General features: G+C 42.7%; 1 protein-coding gene across 1 annotated transcript in view; it reads right to left on the reverse strand.

Annotated features, from left to right (window-relative positions):
* pdia5 (protein disulfide isomerase family A, member 5) overlaps nt 1–23155 on the reverse strand; it is a 211341-nt gene that overhangs the window by 182935 nt on the left and 5251 nt on the right. The window contains exons 2-3 of the mRNA XM_073046123.1: nt 5002–5128; nt 2022–2109 (exon numbers count right to left, since the gene is read on the reverse strand). Coding sequence (XP_072902224.1) covers nt 2022–2109; nt 5002–5128 — 215 coding nt within the window. The remainder of the gene's footprint in view (nt 1–2021; nt 2110–5001; nt 5129–23155) is intronic.

Consider the following 23155-nt stretch of genomic DNA (forward strand, 5'->3'; position numbering starts at 1 on the left):
AAAACTAATAACATACAATACTTAACTCAGTAAAAAATATGATATGCATCTAAATCACTATCTCAAAAAGCATTAATAATAGCTTTTAAAAAGTTCTTAAGTCCTGGCGGTTGAATTGTAAAGCCTAATGGCATTGGGGAGTATTGACCTCTTCATCCTGTCTGAGGAGCATTGCATCGATAGTAACCTGTCGCTGAAACTGCTTCTCTGTCTCTGGATGGTGCTATGTAGAGGATGTTCAGAGTTTTCCATAATTGACCGTAGCCTACTCAGCGCCCTTCGCTCAGCTACCGATGTTAAACTCTCCAGTACTTTGCCCACGACAGAGCCCGCCTTCCTTACCAGCTTATTAAGACGTGAGGCGTCCCTCTTCTTAATGCTTCCTCCCCAACACGCCACCACAAAGAAGAGGGCGCTCTCCACAACTGACCTATAGAACATCTTCAGCATCTCACTACAGACATTGAATGACGCCAACCTTCTAAGGAAGTACAGTCGACTCTGTGCCTTCCTGCACAAGGCATCTGTGTTGGCAGTCCAGTCTAGCTTCTCGTCTAACTGTACTCCCAGATACTTGTAGGTCTTAACCTGCTCCACACATTCTCCATTAATGATCACTGGCTCCATATGAGGCCTAGATCTCCTGAAGTCCACCACCATCTCCTTGGTCTTGGTGATATTGAGACGCTCAAATTCTCAAATTCTCAAAGTGCTCAAATTCTATCCTTCTATAAAACTACAGGAGTAAAATTAAGCCTTTCAACCCATCGAGTTTCCTCTGCCATTACATCAAGGCTGATTTTTATCCCTCTTAACCCCATTCTCCTTCCTTCTCCCTGTAACCTTTGACACCCTTACTAATTACCTATCAAACACTTTAAATATACCCAAAGACTTGGCCCCCATGGCAGTCTGTGGCAATGAAGTCCACAGATGCAACCTACTGTGGCTACAGAAATTCCCCCTCATCTCTGTTCTAAAGGGATGTCCTTGTATTTTGACGGTGCACCCTCTGGTCCTATACTTTCCCACGAGAGGAAACATCCTTTCTGCATCCACTATCTAAGCCTTTTAATATTCAATAGGTTTCAAAGCGATTCCCCCTCATTCTACCAAACTCCAGCGAGTATATGCCCAAAGTAATCAAATGTTCCTCATAAGTTAACCATTTCATTCACTGGATCATTCTTGTAAACCTCCTCAGGACCCTCTCTAATGCCAGCACATCCTTTCTTAGATAAGGGGCCTGAAAATGCTCACTATACTCCAAGTGTGGTCTGCTCAATGCCATTCTACTCTCACAATTTGGGAATGGAGATGAGTTGAAAGGAACCAGAAATTAAAAATGAATAGCTCACTGGAATGTACATCATAAACACAAGAGATTTTTGCAGAAAAATCCATAGCAACACACTCAAAATGCTGGAGGAACTCAGCAGGTCAGGCAGCATCTACGGAGAGGAATAAAACCATCAACATTTCAAACATTTATATGTACTTTTTCAGTATTTTGTATGAGTTGCTTTGGAGTTTATGATTTTCTGTTCCACTGAGGAATCTTTACAAGGTATGCCTATCCTGAAAACTTTAAATCTTTTCCCTGATGAAGGGTCTCATCCTGAATCATTGACGGTTCATTTTTCTCTATAGACGCTTCACAAACTGCTGAATTTCTCCAGCACTTTGTGTGTGAAAACTTATCAGCTCTGAACATTAATGAATGATTATTTCCAGTATCCTTTAATTTTATATAGGTTACAAAAATAAAGCCATTTGGAAGATAAATCAATAAATAATGTTAAGAAACAAATCTTGTCTTGCAAAGGGTTGTCAATGTTGGCATAAACAGAAGATAGGAGAGAGGACGCTAGACATCTATGACTCCAGTGGTACTGAGAATAGAAAATGCTTTAGAATATGTGGCAAAGATCTTTTACCATGACACAGAAAAAAATGGGTTAAATCAAATATGTTTGCACAGTGACTATCAACTTTTTATTGAACATTAAACAATTACTTACCCGCAATCTACCCAGGCAATGGTGCCCTGCCCTTTCACTGCTTCTGCCACGTCAGACAGCAGCTTAAGTGGTCGTTCAGCAGTAGCAGCTATCATGCAATAAGAAAGTAAACATGGGTGTTATTGTGCAATTCCTTATCACCATTGTGCTGTGCTGCTCAATCAACAGATAATCAAAGCAATTCCATTGCTCCCATGCAGAAATGGCTGAGTACAATATTGGAAATGACAAGGAAAAAGAGAATTCTGATTGGTTGCATGGAGGCACCAATGCACAGGATCAGAAAAAGCTGCCGAGAGTTGTAGACTCTCCCAGCTCCATCATGGGCACTAGACCCCCTACCATCGAGGACATCTTCCAAAGGTGATGCCTCAAAAAGTTGGCATCCTCACCATCCAGGAATGTGGTCTTCTCATTACTGCTATCAGAGAGGAGGCATGGGAGCCTGAAGACACACACTGAACGTTTTAGGAATAGCTACTTCCCCTCTGCTATCAGATTTCTGAACAGTCCACGAATTCATGAACACTACCTCAACATTTTGCAGCAACATACACAAATTGCTGGAGGAACTCAGCAGGTCAGGAAATATCTATGGAAAGGACGTTTCAGGCTGAGACCCTTCTTTAGGACTGAGAAGGAAGAGGGACAATGCCAGAATAAAAAGGTGGGGGGAGAGGAAAGAGGTGAACTAGAAAGTGATAAGTAAAGCCAGATGCCCAAAGGTCAAGGGCTAGAGAAGAAAGTCTGATAGGAGAGGAGAATGGACCATAGGAGAGAGGGAAGGAGGAGGGGACCTGGGGGAAAATAATAGCCAGGTGAGAAGAACAAAAAAGTCAGAATGGGGAATACAGGAAAGTGTGTGTGGGGGGGGGGGGGGGGGTGTGTGGTTGGAAAGAATGGTTTACCGGAAGGAGAAGTCAAGATTCATGCCATCAGGTTGGAGGCTACCCAGACAGAATAAAAGGTGTTGCTCCTCCACCCTGAGGTGGGCGCAGGACAAGGCCCTGGACCGGCACGTTGGAATGGGAATGGGACTGAAATTAAAATGTTTGACCACCAGGAAGTCCCACTTGCCCTGTTGTGGTGGGTGGTGTGGAGGTGCTCGACCATGTTTGCTCCCCAATTTAGGACAGGTTTCAATTCTATACTAACTTCAGGAATGGAGAGACAGGCGTTAAATCTAAAAAAAAATAATGCTAACAAAAGGGTATAATGGCCTGTCATGGGGTTAGAGGTCTGTCTGTGTATCTGAGTGAGAGGGTGGGAGGGAGGCAAGGACTTGTTTACCTATTGTTTAGTTGCTCTATTTCTGTTCTTGTTGTTGCTTTTGTTGTTTTGTCAACATGGTGGGCATGCTATGTTGGCGTCAGAATGTGTGGCAACACTTGTGGGCTGCCCTCTGCACATCCTTGGGTTGTGATGGTTGTTAACACAAATGACGCATTTCACTGTATGTATTGACGTATATATAATAAATAAGTAAATCTGAATCTAATTGCAAAAACTTTCTTAAAAGCCATTTGTATCTGGTCTCACTAAAAGAACGGACACTTGTCTGAGGGGCTAAAGGACAAATTTGCCCCTAATATCCTTCTATACCACTACTTTGTCAACCCAACAGCACACCCGGGTAACAGTACTAATCTAATTTAAAAAAGCTGGATTGCTGCTTATAGAAAACAATGTTCTACTTAATATTTTTAAGTTAATGTCATTTCACTGCAGTCAAATTTCCTACTGACAGTTTAACAGTTTTATCTTTCAACACCTGCATAGGTTCCAAGAATATAAAGTGACTTAATCCACACCTCATTATAATCAGAATGCTAATGATATTAAAATATTAGTTGCTAAAGAAAAATATTCACTTAATTTGTCACATGTACGTTGAACCATCCAGTGAAATAATGCATCATTTGCATCAACGACCAACAGTTCAAGAATGTGTTGGGGGCAGCCCACAAGCATCGCCATGTTTCTGGTGCCAACACAGCACATCCACAACTCACTACCCTTAACCCGTATGTCTTTGGAATGTGGGAGGAAACCAAAGCACCTAGAGGAAACCCAAGCAGTCACAGGGAAAATCTATGTATACACTCTGATTTTCGCAGTAGAAAAAGTTTACAGAGATTGGGTCAGGAGACCAGCTTAGATGGGCATCTTGGTAACATAAATGAGTTGGGCTGGAGGGTTTATTTTCGTGCCGTTATGACTCCATGAATGTTTTAAAATACATTTGCAATTTTTCTTTGTAGAGTGATGGAATGGACTAGGCCAATGGCACTAAAAGAGTTACATACATTTACTTCCTAAATGGTTTCAGTGAACCCAATACATTTTTATAACAATCTGATATCTTCAAATATTACAATTCTTCAAAGATAGGCTAGCAGACTGTTGTTCCAACAAGCTTTAAGAGAAGTAATTTCTTCACAAAACCCAACTAATTTAAAGGAATTGGAGGAGGATTTCATTGGAAGATAACAAGGGCATGAAATCTTCACATCAAAAAGGCACATTTACTACTGGCCTTTCTCCAAACCAGGATAGAGGGATAGAGACAGCCACGTTTTGATGAGGTCTGAATTTCAACATTGGGTGGAAAAATACAGCTGATGCCAGGAGGAGGGATGGGATTGGTGGCTAGGTAATAGTGTGTGGTGGGGACCGAAATAAAGTTTTAGATCTTCCTTATATCTAACAGGAAAATATTTGAGCACTGTTCAGTACAAGAAGATGACTAGCCCATATGACAATTTAGAGGATAAGTTGAAAAGTGGTGGGGCAAGGCTGAATGCTATCACTGAACAGAAACATGGCAGATACTTTGAGGTGAATGTTCTCAGAAGGTGTTGTGCAGGACAGCATGCAGGCAAGACAGCACAAGGACATAAAAATTGTATTTGAACATGACTAGAAAGTAGGACTTTCAAAGTGCATGCGTTGAACTGGAGGGAATATACAATTTTCTCACCTGATTTGGAGTACAGGATCAATACGTTGTTTCTTGTTCGGGTAAGCTTTTTCAGCTCTTTTTGGTCATCAATTTTCTCAATCAGTGGAGATACCTTGGCTGCCAGGAGACATGTGAACAACAGCGCCTAAGAAAGAGGCAAGAAGAAAGATCAACCACCTGGAACAGAAAGGTCTACAGACTGAGTAAGAGAATGAGAGTAATAATGTGAGAGGATTAGAGAGCGGGTAAAAGGGAGCACAACAGTGCTCATGACAGTGAGCTACAGAGTGTTTGCATGGGGGAAGAGAGAGGGAGCGCATTTGTGTACAGGAGGAAGAGAGGGAGAGCTCGTACGTGGGGAAGGAGAGCTGGCAGGTGCGGGTGGGGGGTGGTAGAGCTGGTGAGGTGGGGGGGTGGGGGAAAGCTAGTGAGAGAGGGGGTAGAATTGGCTTGGGAAGAGGTGGGTTCAGGAGCCTGCTGGGGGGGGGGGGGACAGGGGGAGTCAGCCCAAGGGGGGTGAAACGGGGGGAGTCAGCCGGGGGGGGGGGGTAGTCGGCCTGGGGGTGGGGGGACGGGGGGAGTCGGCCTGGGGGTGGGGAAAGGGGGGTAGTTGGCCTGGGGGGGTGGGGAAAGGGGGTTGGCCTGTCAGGGGAGCAGTTGTCAACTGACGAATGGGGGTGTTGGCGAGAGAGGGGTAGAGTTGGCAAGAAAGGAGGAATGAGGGAGAGACTGATGGAGGGAGGGAGAATGGGGAGGAGGGGGTTGGGGAGAGGGCGCTCGGGGGGGGGCGAGGGAGAGAGGGCGCAGGGACATGTATAGTCAAGGTGTTTCAATTTATTATAGTAAAAATACATCTGTATCTAGAAGATCCAACTGCTGGTGGGTCAGTATCCTGGCAAAAATTACACCATGAAGGGAAAAGTTTACAGTATTTAAAGCACAAGTCAGGAGATGGATGCAAGAAAATTTCCAAGTCACTGAATATCCCTTGGAGTACAGTTAAGTCAATCATCAAGAAGTGGAAAGAATATGGCACAGCTGCAAATCTGCCTAGAGCAAGCCGTCCTTAAAAACTAAGTGACTGTGCAAGACGGGGACTAGTGAGAGAGGCCACCAAGAGACCTATGACAACTCTGGAGGAGTTCGAACCTTCACTGGCTGAGATGAGAGACTGCGCATACAACAACTGTTGCCCGTGTGCTTCCCCAGTTGCAGCTTTATGGGAGACTGGCAAAGAGAAAGTCACCATTGAAAAAAAAACTTGCATGAAATCTTGGCTAGAGTTTGCCAGAAGGCATGTGGGAGACTCTAAAGTCAGCTGGAAGAAAGTTTTTGGTCTGATTAAACCAAAATGGAACTTTTTGACCATCAGACTAAACACCACACATCATCAAAGATGCACCATTCTTACTGTGAAGCATAGTGGTGGCTGCACCATGCTGTGGGGTTGCTTCACTGTAGCAGGCCCTGGAAGGCTTATGAAGGTAGAGGGTAAAATGAATGCAGCAAAATACAGAAATCCTGGAGGAAAACCTGATACGGTCTGCAAGAGAACTGTGATTTGGGAGAAGATTTGTTTTCTAGCAAAACAATGATCCCAAGCACAAAACCAAAGCTACACAGGCATGATTAAAAACAGGAGTTAATATCCTGGAGTGGCCAAGTCAGAGTCCAAACCTCAATACAATTGAGAATTTGTGGCTGGACTTGAAAAGGGCCGTTCACTCACGATCCTCATGCAGTCTTACAGAGCTTGAGCAGTTTTGTGAAGCAGAGTGGGGAAAGACAGCAGAGTCCAGATGTGCAAATCTGATAGAGACCCATCGACACAGGCTGTAATTGCTTACAAAGATGCATCTACTAGATACTGACTTGAAGGGGTGAGTAATTATGCAATCAATTATTTTGAGCTTAATAATTGTAATAAATTGAGACCAATTTGATGAAATTTGTTTTCACTTTTGACATGTTGATCAGTATCACAAAGCCAAATTAAATCTACTGTGATTCAATGATGTAAAACAATAAAACATGAAAACTTCCAAAGGGAGATGAATACTTTATATGGGCACCCAGCATCTTACCTGAACTGCCTGCTTTTATTTAGTAAGAGCTGATTTCTAGTGCTGAAGAAATCACTGAACAGTTGAAGAGCAATTAAGAAAAGCTCTCAAAAATCAAATATGAAGATTAAACAAAGTGAAATTGGTTTTTTAAGTGAACATATGAAGCTCCTTCAATATAGAGATTTGTATATACATATTCAGCTTAACGATCACTCCTGTAAGTGACCTTGCATGACTAACAACTTGCATTAATCTTGGGAATTTAATGTAACAAAATGCTCCACAGCAATTTTTTTAACTTACTCTTTCAATCTTTAAATATCATTGGGAAGACCATAATTTATTGTTCATCCCTAAATGCTCTGAAGAAACTAGTGAAGGCTAGGAAGCTCCTAGATTTTCACAGAGAACAAATCAGGCCCTCTGGATGTAGTACTGAGCTTTTAACCTACTCCAAGATCAATCTAACCCTTCCATTTTTACATAGTAACCATTTCTACATAGCCCTCCATTTTTCTATCATCCATGTGCCTATCTTGGTTTTTCTTAAAAGTCCCTAATGTATCAACCTCTATCACCACAGGGTGTTTCATGCACCCACCACTGTGTGTTAAAAAAAGCTTAACCCTGACATGCCCCCTATACTTTCCTCCAATCACCCTGGTGTTAACCATTTCCGGACCAGAAAAAAGTCTCTGGCTATTCACTCAATCATCCTGTAAACCTCTATCAAGCAATCTCATAATCACTGCAAACAGAAAAGCCCTAGCTCTCTCAACTAGAACTAGTGACAATGAAAGAATGACAGATTTTCAAATCTGGATGCTATGCAACTTGGTTGGGATGGTGTTTCCCGGTACTTACTACCTCATCTCTCTTGGTGGTAGTTGTGGTTTAGGAGTCATCAGAGCAGCGCAGACTGTTTTGTAATAGCACACACACAAACTAACACCGTGCATCACTGTTGGAAGGAATGAATGTTTAGGTCACTTAGACTGCTTTATACTGAGTGGTGTCAAACTTCCTGCCCTTTGTTGGAGGCACTCTTACCCAGGTAACTGAAAGGTATTCCATTGTCCACCTGAATGTGAACCATGAAAATAGCAGAAAGGCTTTGGGGCCTAACTTTTCAAGGGTCTTTACAAAACATAAAATGAAAATCAAATCACAAGAAATACTCAATTTACTGAAAGGATGGCAAAAAAGAAAGTTTGTGGGAGGGAATTCCAGAGTTTAGAGCCTAAGCTGCTTAAAATCCAGTCACAAACAACCTATCCATATCAAGATAGTAATGGACTATCAGGATTTGGAAAAGCGTTAAGGCTGCCGGGTTGAGAAGCAAGATAATTTGAAAGCAAACTCTGAGAGTGTTAAACATAAGGCTTTTTGAGAACCGGAAGATTTTGTAGATGAGTGTGAACAGGATTAAGGCGAAATACAGTGTACGTCATGTTGTAGATGGGTTGAGTTCCTAGAAACCGTCTGCATATATGAATTCCTGACAGAAACTGATAAATTTTCTTGTTTCCTCCCATTGTGTTCAGTTGTTTTACTTGTGTTAATTCAGTAAGATCTAATTTTTATTCTTTATTCCAAATCTTTTGGTAGTGATGTTGTGAATTTTATTAGGGATAGTCCATTACCTGAGCTGCTGTAATAGAAAGGTACACTCTAAATCACTGCAAGTTAGGTTAATATTCAAGCAGAAGAGTTCTGGCAATGTCAGCTTTATGAGGAATGGAAGATGTGAAACTGCCTGGAAGACATTGGATTAGTTATGGTCTAAGGTCACCTCATTACAGGAAGGATGTAGAAGCAGCTTCAGAGAGGGTGATTTACCAGGATGCTGCTGGGATTAGACAGCACGTCTTATGAGGATGTGTTGAGTGAATTTGAACTTTTTTTTTGAAGCGAAGGAGAATGAGTGGTGACTTGATAGAGTTGTACAAGATGATAAGAGGCACAGATTGAGTGGACAGTCAGAGACTTTTTCAAGGATGGAAAAGGCTAATACACGGGGCATTAAGTTTAAGGTGATTGGAGCAAAGTATAGGGGGATGTTAGAGGCAATAGGGACATTTAAGAAACTCTTATATAGGCACATATATGGATAAACAGAGGGCTTTGAAGAAGGAAAGGGTTAGATTAATATTAGAGTAGATTAAAAGGTTGGCACACATCGCCTGTAATGTACTGTACTATGCTGGACGTACCATGTTCTAAGGAACAAGCTCTGAGATATGTGCAGATTCATGAGACACTGCAAAGATAGAAGTATTCTTACCCCCACCACCAAAATGGGAATATTTTTAACCTACCCTATATTCAAGTAGATGATAATGAGGTTAAATACTGTGACAGTGTTCTAACTTTTTGAAAATATATTATACCTTATCTTGCTGACAGGTGAATACATATCACGAAATGTAGTATGGATTTTATTTGGCAATTATCAGGCAAATAAGCAGCATTTATTACAAGCAATACTTTATTTTCTTTCAAACTGCATGTCAAGTCCAAACAAAAATATTTCTGCTGTACTAACCAACTTTGAGCTTTGAAAAAGATTGTTCGTTTCTTTAGATGCTAGGAGAAAGCCATTGATTTAGCTCAAATGTAGTCTGACTGCCAGCTTACTTGAGGACAGAAAGTGATTATTCAATGCCTTTCAAAAAAAATACTAAACTCAAAGATATTCCACACAGAAGTCTTTCAATATCTGGTTAACAGCCGTTCACAGCCTGTCAATTGTCAAAAGTGTACAGAGCCAATTTTAAATACATTGCTCAGGACACTAATTCTGCCTTGAACAAAGAGTCACAGCATACTGGATAGACTGAATAACTTGATCTGTATTCAAGATCCCATCAGGTTTTCATGCAGGTATAACAAAACATATGCTGTTGACAGTGCGGAAGGAGGAGTTAGAATTCAAAGATACAGATTGCTTGGACAGAAAACTGGAAAATGGAATTCAGTCCAGAGAGAAAGAAGGAAATGTATTTAGATTGACACAATAAATATGGAAACATAGAAGGAACATGATTGTCTGGCCACATCCTTAAAAGTAGCAGGGTTGATCAACTGGTAGTTTAAAAAGGTACGCATGATATATTCCTTCACTAGTTTCAGTATTCAAGCAGGAAGATTATCTTCAAACTTACACTAGTTAGGAGACACCAAAATTATCACATACAATTTCGCTATAATTCATGACAAGGAATGTGAATGCAGAGGAGAGGGTGCGGATTAAATTTACAGGGATATTGCAAGGTCAGAAAAAAAATGTAGTTGAGGAAAAATCGGTTCAGATTCAGACACCCGATTTATTTCTCACATGTACATCAAAATCCACAATGAATTATGCCATTTGTATTAACGACCAACACACCCAGGGATATGCTGGAGGATGCCTGAAAGTGTTACCACAAGCAGGCATGCTCACAATGCTTGGCAGAACAACACAACAAAACAGAACAGTTATGCACCAAAATGACTTTTTCCTTCTTTCTATTTTCAGAAGCAAAAGCAAGCTTAGTATCAATGATTATTATCGTGAAATTTGCTGTTTTATAACAGGACAGTGCAAGGCATAAAAAGTTACTACCAGTTACAATAAGAAAGATATTAAAAAATAAATATGTACTGTAAAATGAGAGCAAATTCATGAGGTAGTGTTCACGGATTCATGGACCATTCACAAATCTGATGGCACAGGGGAAGAAGTTGTTCCTATAACATTGAGTATCTTCAGGCTCCTGTATCTCCTCCCTATGGAAGTAGTGAGAAGAAGGCATGCCCTGCGTGGTGGGTGTCCTTAATGACGGGTATCACCTACTGAAGATGTCCTCGATAGTGGAGAGCCTATTACCTACTATGGAGCTGGCTGAATCTACAACCCTCTGTGTCTTTCTTCTACCCCATACCCTTAGAATGCTCTCAACAGTACATCCAAAGAAATTTGCTTGTCTTTGGTGGCATACTAAATTTCCTCAAACTCCTAATGAAATATTGCCACTGGTGGGCCTCCTTTGTAACAATGTGTTGGGCCCAGGATAAATCATCCAGGAACTTGAAACTGCTCATCTCTCCTCTCCTGACCCCTCGATGAGGACTGGTGTATGTTCACCCTACTTTCCCTTCCTGAGGTCCACAATCAATTCCTTGGTCCTACTGAAGTTGAATGCAAGGACATTGTTGCAACACCACTCAACCAGCTGATCTATCTCACTCCTGTAAGCCTCCTCGTCAGCATGCAACATTCTGCCGACAAAAATTTATAAATGGCATTTGAGCTGAACCTAGCCACACAGTCATGGGTGTAGTGAATTGAGCAGTGGGCTAAGTACGCATCCTTGAGGTGAGTTGATTGTCACCAAGGTGGTGATTCACGCTTACTGTAATCTCCCAAAGAAGTCAAGGATCCAGCTGCAGAGGTGGGTTGTGAGTACAGGTGTCCCCCGCTTTTCAAACGTTCGCTTTACGTCAACTCGTTGTTACGAAAGACATACATTAGTTACCTGTTTTCACAAACAGAAGGTGGTTTCACTGTTATGAAAAAAGGCAGCACGCCGAGCAGCCAAGTTCCTCCCCCAGAACTGCATTCCAGCCAGCATTGCTTAAACACGTGCCTGTGAGCATCTGTGCTTTATGATTTACTTTGTGCATCCGTTAGCAAGATGAGTTCTAAGGTATTGGAAAAGCCTAAAAGAGTGCGTAAGGGTGTTACACTTAGTGTAAATCTAGACATAATTAAGTGTTTCGATTGTGGTGAACAAAGTAAGGACATAGTGAGTTTGGCTAAGGGTTTGTGGAAGTTGACAAAGATGATGTTGAAGAGGTTGTGGCATCCCATGACCAAGAACTGACAGATGAAGAGCTGATAAAGAGGAAAGGATAACAATTGAAGCCGAACGCAGTAGCGAATGGCCCAAAAGTGAAGTCGTCCAGGAACTGAACGTGAAGCAATTGTGTGAGATTTTTGCTGCAATTGACAACGCTGCAATGATTGCAGAAAAGTATGACTTTAATTTTGAAAGGGTACGTAGGTTTAGGGCATATTTGCAGGATGGTTTGAGTGCTTACAAAGAAGTGTATGATAGAAAAATGCGCGAGGCTAAGCAGTCAAGCATACTGTCATTTTTCAAGCCTTCCACATCAGCAACAGCAAACGACGAAACTCGACCTTCAACATCAAGGCAGGCAGACATAGAAGAAGGTGACCTGCCTGCCCTGATGGAAACAGATGACGATGAGATGACACCCCAGTCTCCTCTACCTCCCACCACCCCAACCTCCGATGACTCAGCCTAACACACCATCATCAGTGTGCTCACTGTCTTCCTGATTCCGGTAAGGGAAACTACACTGGGCATACATTATTTCCACTTTATATAGGCTGTGTATTTTTATGTGTTAATTAGTAGCTTCATAGCTTAAAGGTTACTGGAAAGAGTGTTTCTGCCGGGAGTGCTTGCGCCGTGTATTTCTGCCAGGAGCTCTTGCGCCGTGTGTTTTTGCCGCGAGTGCTGCCGAGAGCGCTTGCGTGAGATTTTCACTGCGGTGGACAGTGCTGCAATAATTGCAGAAAAGTATTCCTACATTATATAGGCTGTGTATTTATCAGATCATTCCTGCTTTTACTATATGTGACTGTTATTTTAGGTTTTATGTGTTATTTGGCATGATTTGGTAGGTTTTTTTTGGGTCTGCGAACGCTCATAAATTTTTCCCATATAAATAAATGGTAATTGCTTCTTCACTTTACGACATTCCGGCTTACGAACCGTTTCATAGGAATGCTCTACCTTCGAATAGTGGGGAAAACCTGTATCTTCCACAAAAAATAGATACAAAACTGAAAGTACGTACATACGCTGTTCTCAGCTTCAGCCCTTCATCTTTAGGTGCAGTAAATGAAGAAAGCTTAAATGCTTATTAACATTAACTGCAACCTGAGAATGAAACATTCTTTCAGTTTGGGATAGCATCACATCCTAAACAAACATCACAAACAACATTATCAAATGTATCACACACAAAATGCTGGAGGAACTCAGCAGGTCAGGAATCAGCTACAGAGAGGAATAAAAAAATCGAAGTCTTGGCCCCAAACATCAACTGTTACTTGCACTCCATAGATGCTGCCTGACCTGCTGAGCTCCTCCAGCATTTTGTGTGCATTGCACTGTATTTCCAACATCTGCAAAATCCCTTGTGTTCATCACATGTATGCTGTATTTATAAGATAGCATAGAATGTGGCAGAGTGCAGACCAGTTTCAGCATTGTGGTGGAATGGTAGCCCAATGCTTTACAGTGCCAGCGATCTCTGACCGGGGTTCACTTCCTGCCACTGTCTGTAAGGTGCTTGTACAATGTCCCCATGATTACATAGGTTTCCTCTGGGTTCCCGTTTCCTCCCACAGTGCAAAGATATATGGATTACGGTTACATGAGGAAATCTGCAGATGCTGGAAATTCAAGCAACACACACAAAATGCTGGTGGAACACAACAGGCCAGGCAGCATCTATAGGGAGAAGCACTGTCGACGTTTCAGGCCGAGACCCTCAGAATGTGCTGGGTCATTGATGCAAACGGTATGATTTGATGTAGTACATGTGACAAATAAAGCTGATCTTTAGCTTTTGTGCCATCTAGGGTCTCCAGCTCAATTCAACACTAGCAACACCACTCCACAAATTGAAAGCATCAAGACTGATGACTTGACTGTCAATTTTGTCTCTGATTTCCCAAATGTCATAGTAGAAATGATGCATTACAGTGTTTTATATAGGTTGGATTGTTCCAGGGGCTACCTGTTGAAAGAGCAATTGAAAGTAATGTGGCCATTCAAACCCTCCAGTGTATTTCAACATCCAATTAGGTGATGAGGCATCTGTTCTTAACTCCATTTATCTGCTGTGGCTTTATAATCGCTTAACAGAATTCTATCAATCTTGTTTTTATCATTTTTTAATTGACCGAGATTCAACAGCTTTTGGGAGGTGCAAAATATCTCCATCACCCTGTATTAAGATGTGCTTCATAAGATTACCACTGAATGGCTCTGCTCTCCAATTAAGGCAAGTCCTAAAGACTTCTTCCTGCAGTTTTTTTTCTATTTACCTAATAAAATCCTTTAATTCTATCACTCAGACCATTAGAAAAATAAGGGAATACAAAACAAATGTTTGCTAGCAACACTTAAAAAATTAACTCTTGTTTTGGTATGGTGCTGATGAATCATGCTAAAGGAAATGCAGATCTTCTCATGAAACTATGTGGAGTTTGTATGTTCTCCCTGCGAAAACATAGCTTTCCTGGTGGTGTGTCAAGTTCATCTCACATCTTGAAAACAGGTTGTACGTTAATGCCAATGTAGCTTCAGATTTGAGCATTTGAGAATGGAAATCAAAAGGATAAGATGGACTAATGGGAAAGCTCTGAGGCTTTGCCTAGACTCTATGGACTAAAATACATTCTCCTATGTCAAAGCAAATATGACAAATATTATGATAGATTCAAATTCAGGCACAGGAGAGTCTGTACATAAGGTGACTGACAGGAAACGACAAAGTTGTGGTGGTGGCTTGTGTGGAGGGATGGGTTAGTGGGTGGAGGTGTTACTGCTTGGGGAAAGTAACATTTTTGACTGGTGGTCCTGGTGTATTGACTCCTAATGGGACAAACATTCCATGAGCAGTGTGGGTGGGATGCTTCATGATGTTACTGCTGCTTTTCCAGCACCTTTCTGTATATACTGTACGTCCTTGATAGTAGGTAGGTTGGTGTTGGTGAATCAGCGGGCAGTTTTGACTGTCTGCTGCAGTGTAGTCTCCATACTATGCAGTGATGCAGCATAAAACTTTATAGGAGCAGAATTAGGCTATTTGGCCCATTGAGTCTGCTCCATGCTCATGGCTGATCCATTTTTCCTCACAGCCCCAATCTCCTGCCTTCCCCCTGTATTCCTTCATGTCCTGACCGATCAAGAATCTATCAACTTCTGCCTTAAATATACATAAAGACTTGGCCTCCACAGATGCATGTGACAACAAATTCCAGTTTCACCACTCACTGGCTAAATAAATTCCTTCTCATTTCTGTTCTAAAAGGATGCCCCTCTAATCTGAGGTTGTATCCCTTGGTCTATGACATTCCCGCCACAGGAAACACCTTCTCCCCATCCACTCCATCAAGGCCTTTCACCATTTGACAGGTTTCAATTGGGTCACCCCTCATTCTTCTGAATTCCAGTGAATACAGGCCCAGAGCCATCAAACATAGAAATCTACGGAACGTTACAAGCTCTTTGGCCCACAATGTTGTGCCGACCATTAAAAACTGCCTAGAACTGCCTACACTAAAAACTGCCTAGAATTACCCTATGTAACTATTTCATATATATACTTACTGTAATTCACATTGTTTCTATTACGTATTGCAACATATTGCTGCCGCAAAGCAAGAAATTTCATAACATATGCCAGTGATATTAAACCTGATTCTGATTCTTTTTATGAGAGTTTGCTTGTGCAAATTGGCTTATACTTGATTCATATTAAGACGGCTACACTTCAAAGCTAAGTTATTGGCTCTAAAGCATTTGAGGCATCATGAGGTTGTGTAAAGCATTTTAATCTAAGTAATTCTATCATGCATTGCGGAACGGTAAGTGCCAAAGTAGTACAATACTGAATTTTAGAAAATCATACGGGTGACCATTGGGCTGTAGAAATCAAGAGACTTCTATTAAATGCTCTTCAAATGATAAGCCGTTCAATCCTAGAATCATTCCTCCTTTGAACCTTTGAACATGGACTCCTAATTCCCTTTGCGCCTCAGATTTTTGTATATACTGTCCATTTAGAAAACAGTCAACCCTCTCACTTCTTCTAGCAAAATGCATGACCATATACTTCCCAACACTACACAGTCAGCTCTCCTTATCCGCAGGTTCCGCATGCGTGGATTCAACCAACCACGGATCAGGAAAACCCAGAAGTTCTCTCTCCAGCACTCATTGTTTGAGCATCGTTTACCTCGTGTCCCATGTACAGACTTTTTTTACTTGTCATTATTCCCTAAACAATACAGTACAGGTAGTCCCCGAGTTACGAACATCCGACTTATGGACAACTTGTACTTACGAACTGAGGAAGGAGAACGCCATCTGTCATTTTAAGTCAGATCGCGATGCCGTCCGCCATTTTAAGTTGGATCACGACGCCGTATGGCATTTTAAGTCGTTGCCGTTGACTCTGTGTTAAATGTTTAACTTTGTATTTGGCTTAAATTTTTCTTAGTAAGATTCACCCTGACCCCACCCCCCCCACGTACCAGTTGGCTGGTGGCGCAGTGAGATCAGCGCCGGGCTCGAGAATGGAGGTTCCCGAGTTCGATCCAGTGACAGACCACTCCCGTGCCAGGTTGATGTCAATCCAGTGACTCCCGTACCATCCGTTCTGGGTTGATGTCGAGCTCGCAATCCTACCTCGTTAAAAAAAACACTGCCACCTCCAGTTTAAATTCCCACACGGAATATTGTGGAGGATCAAATACCAAAACCCAGCACAGCCTCCACTTGTCCCATTTAGCCTGTCTCAGTGCGGTGGTCCTTAGGACCCAGTGGACCTCGGGAGCCGGTGGAGCTTGAGGCCCGCTGCCCACAGTGTTTCTGTTCCATTGACGGGAAGCGATCGCGATTGAAAATAAAGTGGAAATAATAAAGTATTTGGAAAGAGGCGAAACGCCATCGGTCATTGGAAAAGCGTTAGGCTACAGTCGGTCAACGATTGGAACAATTTTAAAGGATAACAGATAAAGTGAGAATAATGAAGCTTGTGAAAGGCCCTGCCCCGATGAAAGCTACAATTATTACTAAGCAACGCAGTGGTTTAATTATTGGATAACATACGTTTCTTAAGCATTTTATATGCATAGAAAGGTAAAATATATACTATATACTAAGACAAACGTTTGATGAACAGATGCTAAGTAATAGCAGATGTACTTCCGGTATTATTTACGTACAAATCCGACTTTAAGATGGACTCAGGAACGGAACTCATACGTAACCCGGGGACTGCCTGTATAACAACTATTTACATAGCATTTACATTGTATTAGGCAGTATAAGTAATCTAGAGATGATTTAAAGTCTATGGGAGGATGTGCGTAGATTATATGCAAATACTACACCATTTTATATAAGGGACTTGAGCATCCGTGCTTTTTGGTATCCACGAGGGGTCCCGGAACCAATCCCCCGTGGATAAGGAGGGCCAGCTGTACTCCATCTGCCACATCTTTGCCCATTCTCCTAATCTGTCTATGTCCTTCTGTAGCCTCTCTACTTCCTCAAAACTACCTGCCCCTCCACCTATCTTCTATAATGTGCAAACTTTGCAACAAAGCCATCATCCAAATCATTGACATATAACGTAAAAAGAATCGGTCCCAACACAGACCCTTATGGAAAGCCACTAGTCACTGGCAGCCAACCAGAAAAATCTCCCTTTATTCCCACTCTTTGCCCCCTTCCAATTAGCCACTGCTTTGTCCATGCTGGAATTTTTCTTGTAATACCATGGGCTCACAGCTTCAACTGTAGCACCTTGTCAAAGGCCTTCTGAAAATCTAAGTACACAACATCAACTGATTCTCCTTTGTCTAATCTGCTTGTTACTTCTTCAAAGAATTCCATCAGATGGTCAGGCAAGATTTTCCCTGAGGAAACCATGTTGACTACGGCCTATTTGATCATGTACCTCCAAGTACCCTGAGACCACATCCTTAATAATCAACTTCAGTATCTTCCCAACCACTGAGGTCAGACTAACCGGCCGACAGCTCCCTTTCTTCTGCCTGTCTCCCTTCTTGAAGAGTGGAGTGACATTTGCAATTTTCCAGTCTTCTAGAAATATTCTAGAATCAATTGATTCTTGAAAGATTATTAATAATGCCTCCACAATATCCTCAGCCACTTCTTTCAGAACCCTGGGGTGTAGGTCATCTGCTTCAGGTGACATATCAACCTTTCAGTTTCCCAAGAACCTTCACACACTTCATGATCCACGACACCTGGAAATTCCACCATAATGCTAGTGTCTTCCAGTGTAGACTGATGCAAAATACGTATTCAGTTTGTGCGCAATTTCCTTGTCCCCCATTATTTCCTCCCCAACATCATTTTCCAGCAGTCCAATATCCACTCTTGCCTCTCTTTTACACTTTATGCATGTGAAGAAACTTTTGGTATCCTCTTTAGCATTACTGGCGAGCTTACTTTCGTAATGCATATTTACCTTGTGAATTACTTTTTTAGTTGTGTTCTGTTAGTATTTAAAAGCATTCCAATCCTCTTACTTCTCACTAATGTTTGCTTTATTATATGTCCTTTCTTTGGTTTTGGCTTTGACTTCTCTTGTCAGCCATGGTTGTGTCATCTTGCACTCAGACTACTTCTTGATATATCCTGTGCCTTCCCAATAGCCTCCAGAAATTCAAGCCATTGCTGCTCTGCCATCACTCCTGCCAGTGTTCTTTACCAATCAATTCTGACCAACTCTTCTCTCATGCCTTTGTAATTCCCTTCACTGTAATACTGATACAGCTGACTTTGACTTCTCCTTCTCAAATTTCAGAGTGAATTCAATCAAATTCCCCTAAGGGTTCCTTTATCTTAAGTTCTTTTCTATTCCGGTTCATTGCACAACACCCAATCCAGAATAGATGATCCCCTGGTGGGCTCAACCATGAGTTGCTCTAAATAGCCATCTTGCAGGCATTCTGGAAATCCCCCCCCCCCCTTGGAATCCAGCAACAATTTTATTTTCCCAATCTACCTACATACTGAAATCCCAAACGAGTATTTTAACACTGCCCTTTTGGCAGGCATTTTCGATCTCCCACTGTAACTTGTAGACCATATCCTTACTACTGTTTGGGGGTCTGTTTATAACTCCCATCAGGGTCCTTTTACCCTTGCAGTTCCTTAGCTCTACCCACAATGACTCAACACCTTCTGACTCGATGTCACCTTTTTCTAACGATTTGATTTCTTTTTTTTTAAACTGACAGAGTAACACCACTCTGCCTTCCTGTCTGTCCTTTCAATACAATGTGCATTCCTAGATATTAAGCTCCCAGCTATAATCTTTTTCAGCCATGATTCAATGATACCTACAACATCATACATGCCAATCTGTAACTATGCTACAAATTTATCCTATCTTATTCCATATACTGCATGTATTAAAATATAACACCTTCAGTCCTGTATTCACTCTTTTCAATTTTGTCCACTTTTCATGTTGCAACTCATCCTGTTGACTGCAATTTTGCCCTGTCATCAGCCTCTCCTTGCTAGGAGTCTCACTGTATATTGTCTCTGTTTGTAAAGCAGCTACCTCATCACCAGCACTATCAGTTTGGTTCCCATCACCTGGCGAATTAGTTTAAAACCATCCAAACAACTCTAGCCAGCCTGCTCACAAGGGTAGTGTACCCCTCGGGTTCAGGTGTAACCCGCCCTTTTGTAGAGGTTGTACTTTTCCCAGAAGAGATCACAATGATCCATAAATCTGAACATCTGCCCCCTTTCTTCTGCCACTCATTACCCTGCCAAATCATCCTATTCTTACCTTCACTGGCAGGTGGCGCAGGCAGCAATCCAGAGATCAGTACCCTGGAGTATAGGTGGCGAGGAAATCCACCCTCCTTACAAATGACCAGGTGCTGTGTCTCACCGTGGCTGATGTGAGGAGAACCCTGTGCAGGGTCAACCCACGGAAGGCTGCTAGACCAGACAACATTCCTGGTAGAGTGCTCAGAGGATGTGCAGACCAGCTAGCAGATGTTCTCACTGTCATCTTCAACATCTCCCTGAGCAGTGCCATCGTTCCAACATGCTTCAAGGCCACCACCATCGTTCCCCGTGCCAAAGAAGTCTTCAGTGTCCTGCCTAATTGCACTCACATCCATCATCATGAAGTGCTTCGAGAGGCTTGTCATGAGGCACATCAAGACCCTGCTGCCCCCCTCACTGGACCCCCTGCAGTTTGCGTACCATCCCAACTGCTCAACAATGCCATTGCCACCACCCTCCACCTGGCCCTAACCCACCTGGACAAAAAAAGACACATACGTTCGGATGCTGTTCATAGACTTCAGTTCAGCATTCAACACAATCATGCCTCAGAAACTGATTGGAAAACTGAGCCTACTGGGCCTGAACACCTCCCACTGCAACTGGATCCTAGACTTCCTGACTGGGAGACCTCAGTCAGTCCAGATCGGAGGTAGCATCTCCAACACCATCACACTGAGCACAGGGGCCCCCAAGGGCTGTGTGCTCAGTCTACTGCTGGTCACTCTGCTGACCCACTGTGCTGCAACACACAGCTCGAACCACATCATCAAGTTCGCCAATGACACGACCCTGGTGGACCTCATCAGCAAGAATGACGAGTCAGCTTACAAAGAGGAGGTGCAGCGGCTAACGGACTGGTGCAGAGCTAACAACCTGTCTCTGAATGTGAACAAAACAAAAGAGATGGTTGTTGACTTCAGGAGGGCACGGAGTGACCACTCCCCACTGTACATCGATGGCTCCTCGGTAGAGATTGTTAAGAATACCAAATTTCTTGGTGTTCACCTGGCGGAGAAACTCACCTGGTCCCTCAACACCAGCTCCATAGCAAAGAAAGCCCAGCAGCATCTCTATTTTCTGCGAAGGCTGAGGAAAGTCCATCTCCCAGCCCCCATCCTCATCACATTCTACAGGGGTTGTATTGAGAGCATTCTGAGCAGCTGCATCACTGCCTGGTTCGGAAATTGCACCATCTCGGATCGCAAGACCCTGCAGCGGATAGTGAGGTCAGCTGAGAAGATCATCTCTTCCCGCCAATCATGGACATTTACACTAGATGCTGCATCTGCAAAGCAAACAGCATTATGAAGGACCCCACACATCCCTCATACAAACTCTTCTCCCTCTTGCCATCTGGGAAAAGGCACCGAAGCATTCCGGCTTTCATGACCATGTAACAGTTTCTTCCCCCAAGCCATCAGACTCCTCAATACCTAGAGCCCGGACTGACACCTTACCCTATGGTCCTGTTTGTTATTTATTGTAATGTCTGCACTGTTTTGTGCACTTTATGCAGTCCTGGGTAGGTCTGTAGTCTAGTGTAGTTGTTTTTTTTTCTCTGTGTTGTTTTTTATGTAGTCCAGTCTAGTTTTTGCACTGTGTCATGTAACACCATGGTCCTGAAAAACGTTGTCTCATTTTTATTATGTACTGTACATAGCAGTTATGGTCGAAATGACAATAAAAGTGACTTGACTTGACTTGGAGGTCCTGTTTGTCAGCTTTCTACTGAGCTCCCTAAAATCTCTCTTCAGGACCTCCTCGCCTTAACTACCTATGTCATTGGTGCCAATACGTACCAAGATTTATACCTACACCCATAGAACCTTGTTTCTGTTCCTCTGACTATGGAGTCTTCCTATTAACACTGCATTCCTCTTCACCTCTCAGACTCAATCACTGTGGCTCCGCCCCCAGTAGGTCGTCCCCCTCAAAGTATCTAAAGTTGTATAATTATTATTGAGAGGAACAGCCACAGGTGTACTCTGCACTGGCTGTGCATTTCCCCTCCTTCTCCTTATAGTCATCCTGCAACTGAGGCGTGATTGCCTTCCTGTAGCTCCTGTCCATCACCTCCTCGTTCTCCCTTATGAGTGGAAGGTCATTGAGCTGCAGCTCCAGTTCCTTAATATGTTCTCTCTGGAGCTGCAGCCCAGTGCACCTGGTGGAGATGTGTTTATCTGAGGGAGTGGAGTCTCCCAGAATTCCCACATCCCACACAGTACAAAACACTGCTCTTGGAGCCATTCTCACTGCACTACTGTGCACAAATAGATGAGGAATGAACAAATAAGAACAGAGAGTAACTTACAAGACAATTTACCTCACCCAAGCCTGAACTTGCCTCAGCCTGATGAGCCAAAGCCACTCTAAAGACTGGCACACTCCAAAAAAATGGCCACTCTGCTTGCACCTGGATTACTTGTATTCTCTCTTTCTAATGAATCCCTCTTGCTGATTGGTCACTCCTCAACCCAGAGAAACTGCTGCAAAACTCTGCCTTTACAATTTCAATCATTGTCCTGATTAAAAGGTAACTGTTTTTATGTACCTTGGAGTGGATTGTCTAACCTAGAGAAAACCAGCTCAAAGCTCTAATTTTTATATCTTAAACGTGGACCTGAAAGTTAGCTCTTTTAATGCCCTGCCTCTTGCTGATTGGTCTTTCCTCAAGTCCGAGGAACTGCTGCAAAACTGTGCCTTTGAAATCTCAATCGCCATCCGGATTAAAATGTAGCTCTTTTTACGCAGCCTGAAATGGATTGTCTAACATGTTGGGATGCTCTCTACTGTGCATCTGTAGAATGATGAGAGTATAGATGGGCATCGTCCAGCTCTCTCTTTAGCCTCCTCAGAAAGTACAAGTGTTGGTAAGCTTTCCTGATTATGTAGAATGTGTTCCGAAACTATGAGAGGTTGTGCAAGATGTGCATTCCCAGAAGTTTGAAACCACTCAGTTTCCACTGCTGTGCCTCTGATGTAAAGAGCAGTGTGAGTGGTGTGAAGTCGATAACCATTGAGGAAGAGTTTATTTGCCTGGCACCTAGTACTGAGCTCTTCCACCACCTCATCATTGTTGGTGATGAGGCACACCACTGTTGTGTCATTGGTGAACTTAGCAATGTGAGTACTCAGACGCTTGGCCGTGCAGTCATGTGTGCAGTCACCACAAAGCTGGGGGGCACCTGCATTGAGAATGATGAGTAACTATATGAGGTCTCCTCGGTAGGAAGTCCAATACCCAGTTGCACAGTAGTGTTTTTAAACCAAGAAATAGGAGTTTGTTCACCAGGGTCTGTGGGACAACAGTGTTGAATGCCAAACTGAATTCCAGAAACAACATTCTGACATAAGTGTCCTTGTTTTCTCAGTGTGTCATGGCCAGCTACATGACAGATAATATGGCATCCGTCGTAGAACAATAGCATCAGTGAGAATATTGGTGAGTGT

The sequence above is a fragment of the Hemitrygon akajei genome, chromosome 5, assembly GCF_048418815.1.
Source record: "Hemitrygon akajei chromosome 5, sHemAka1.3, whole genome shotgun sequence".
Taxonomy (NCBI): Eukaryota; Metazoa; Chordata; class Chondrichthyes; order Myliobatiformes; family Dasyatidae; genus Hemitrygon; species Hemitrygon akajei.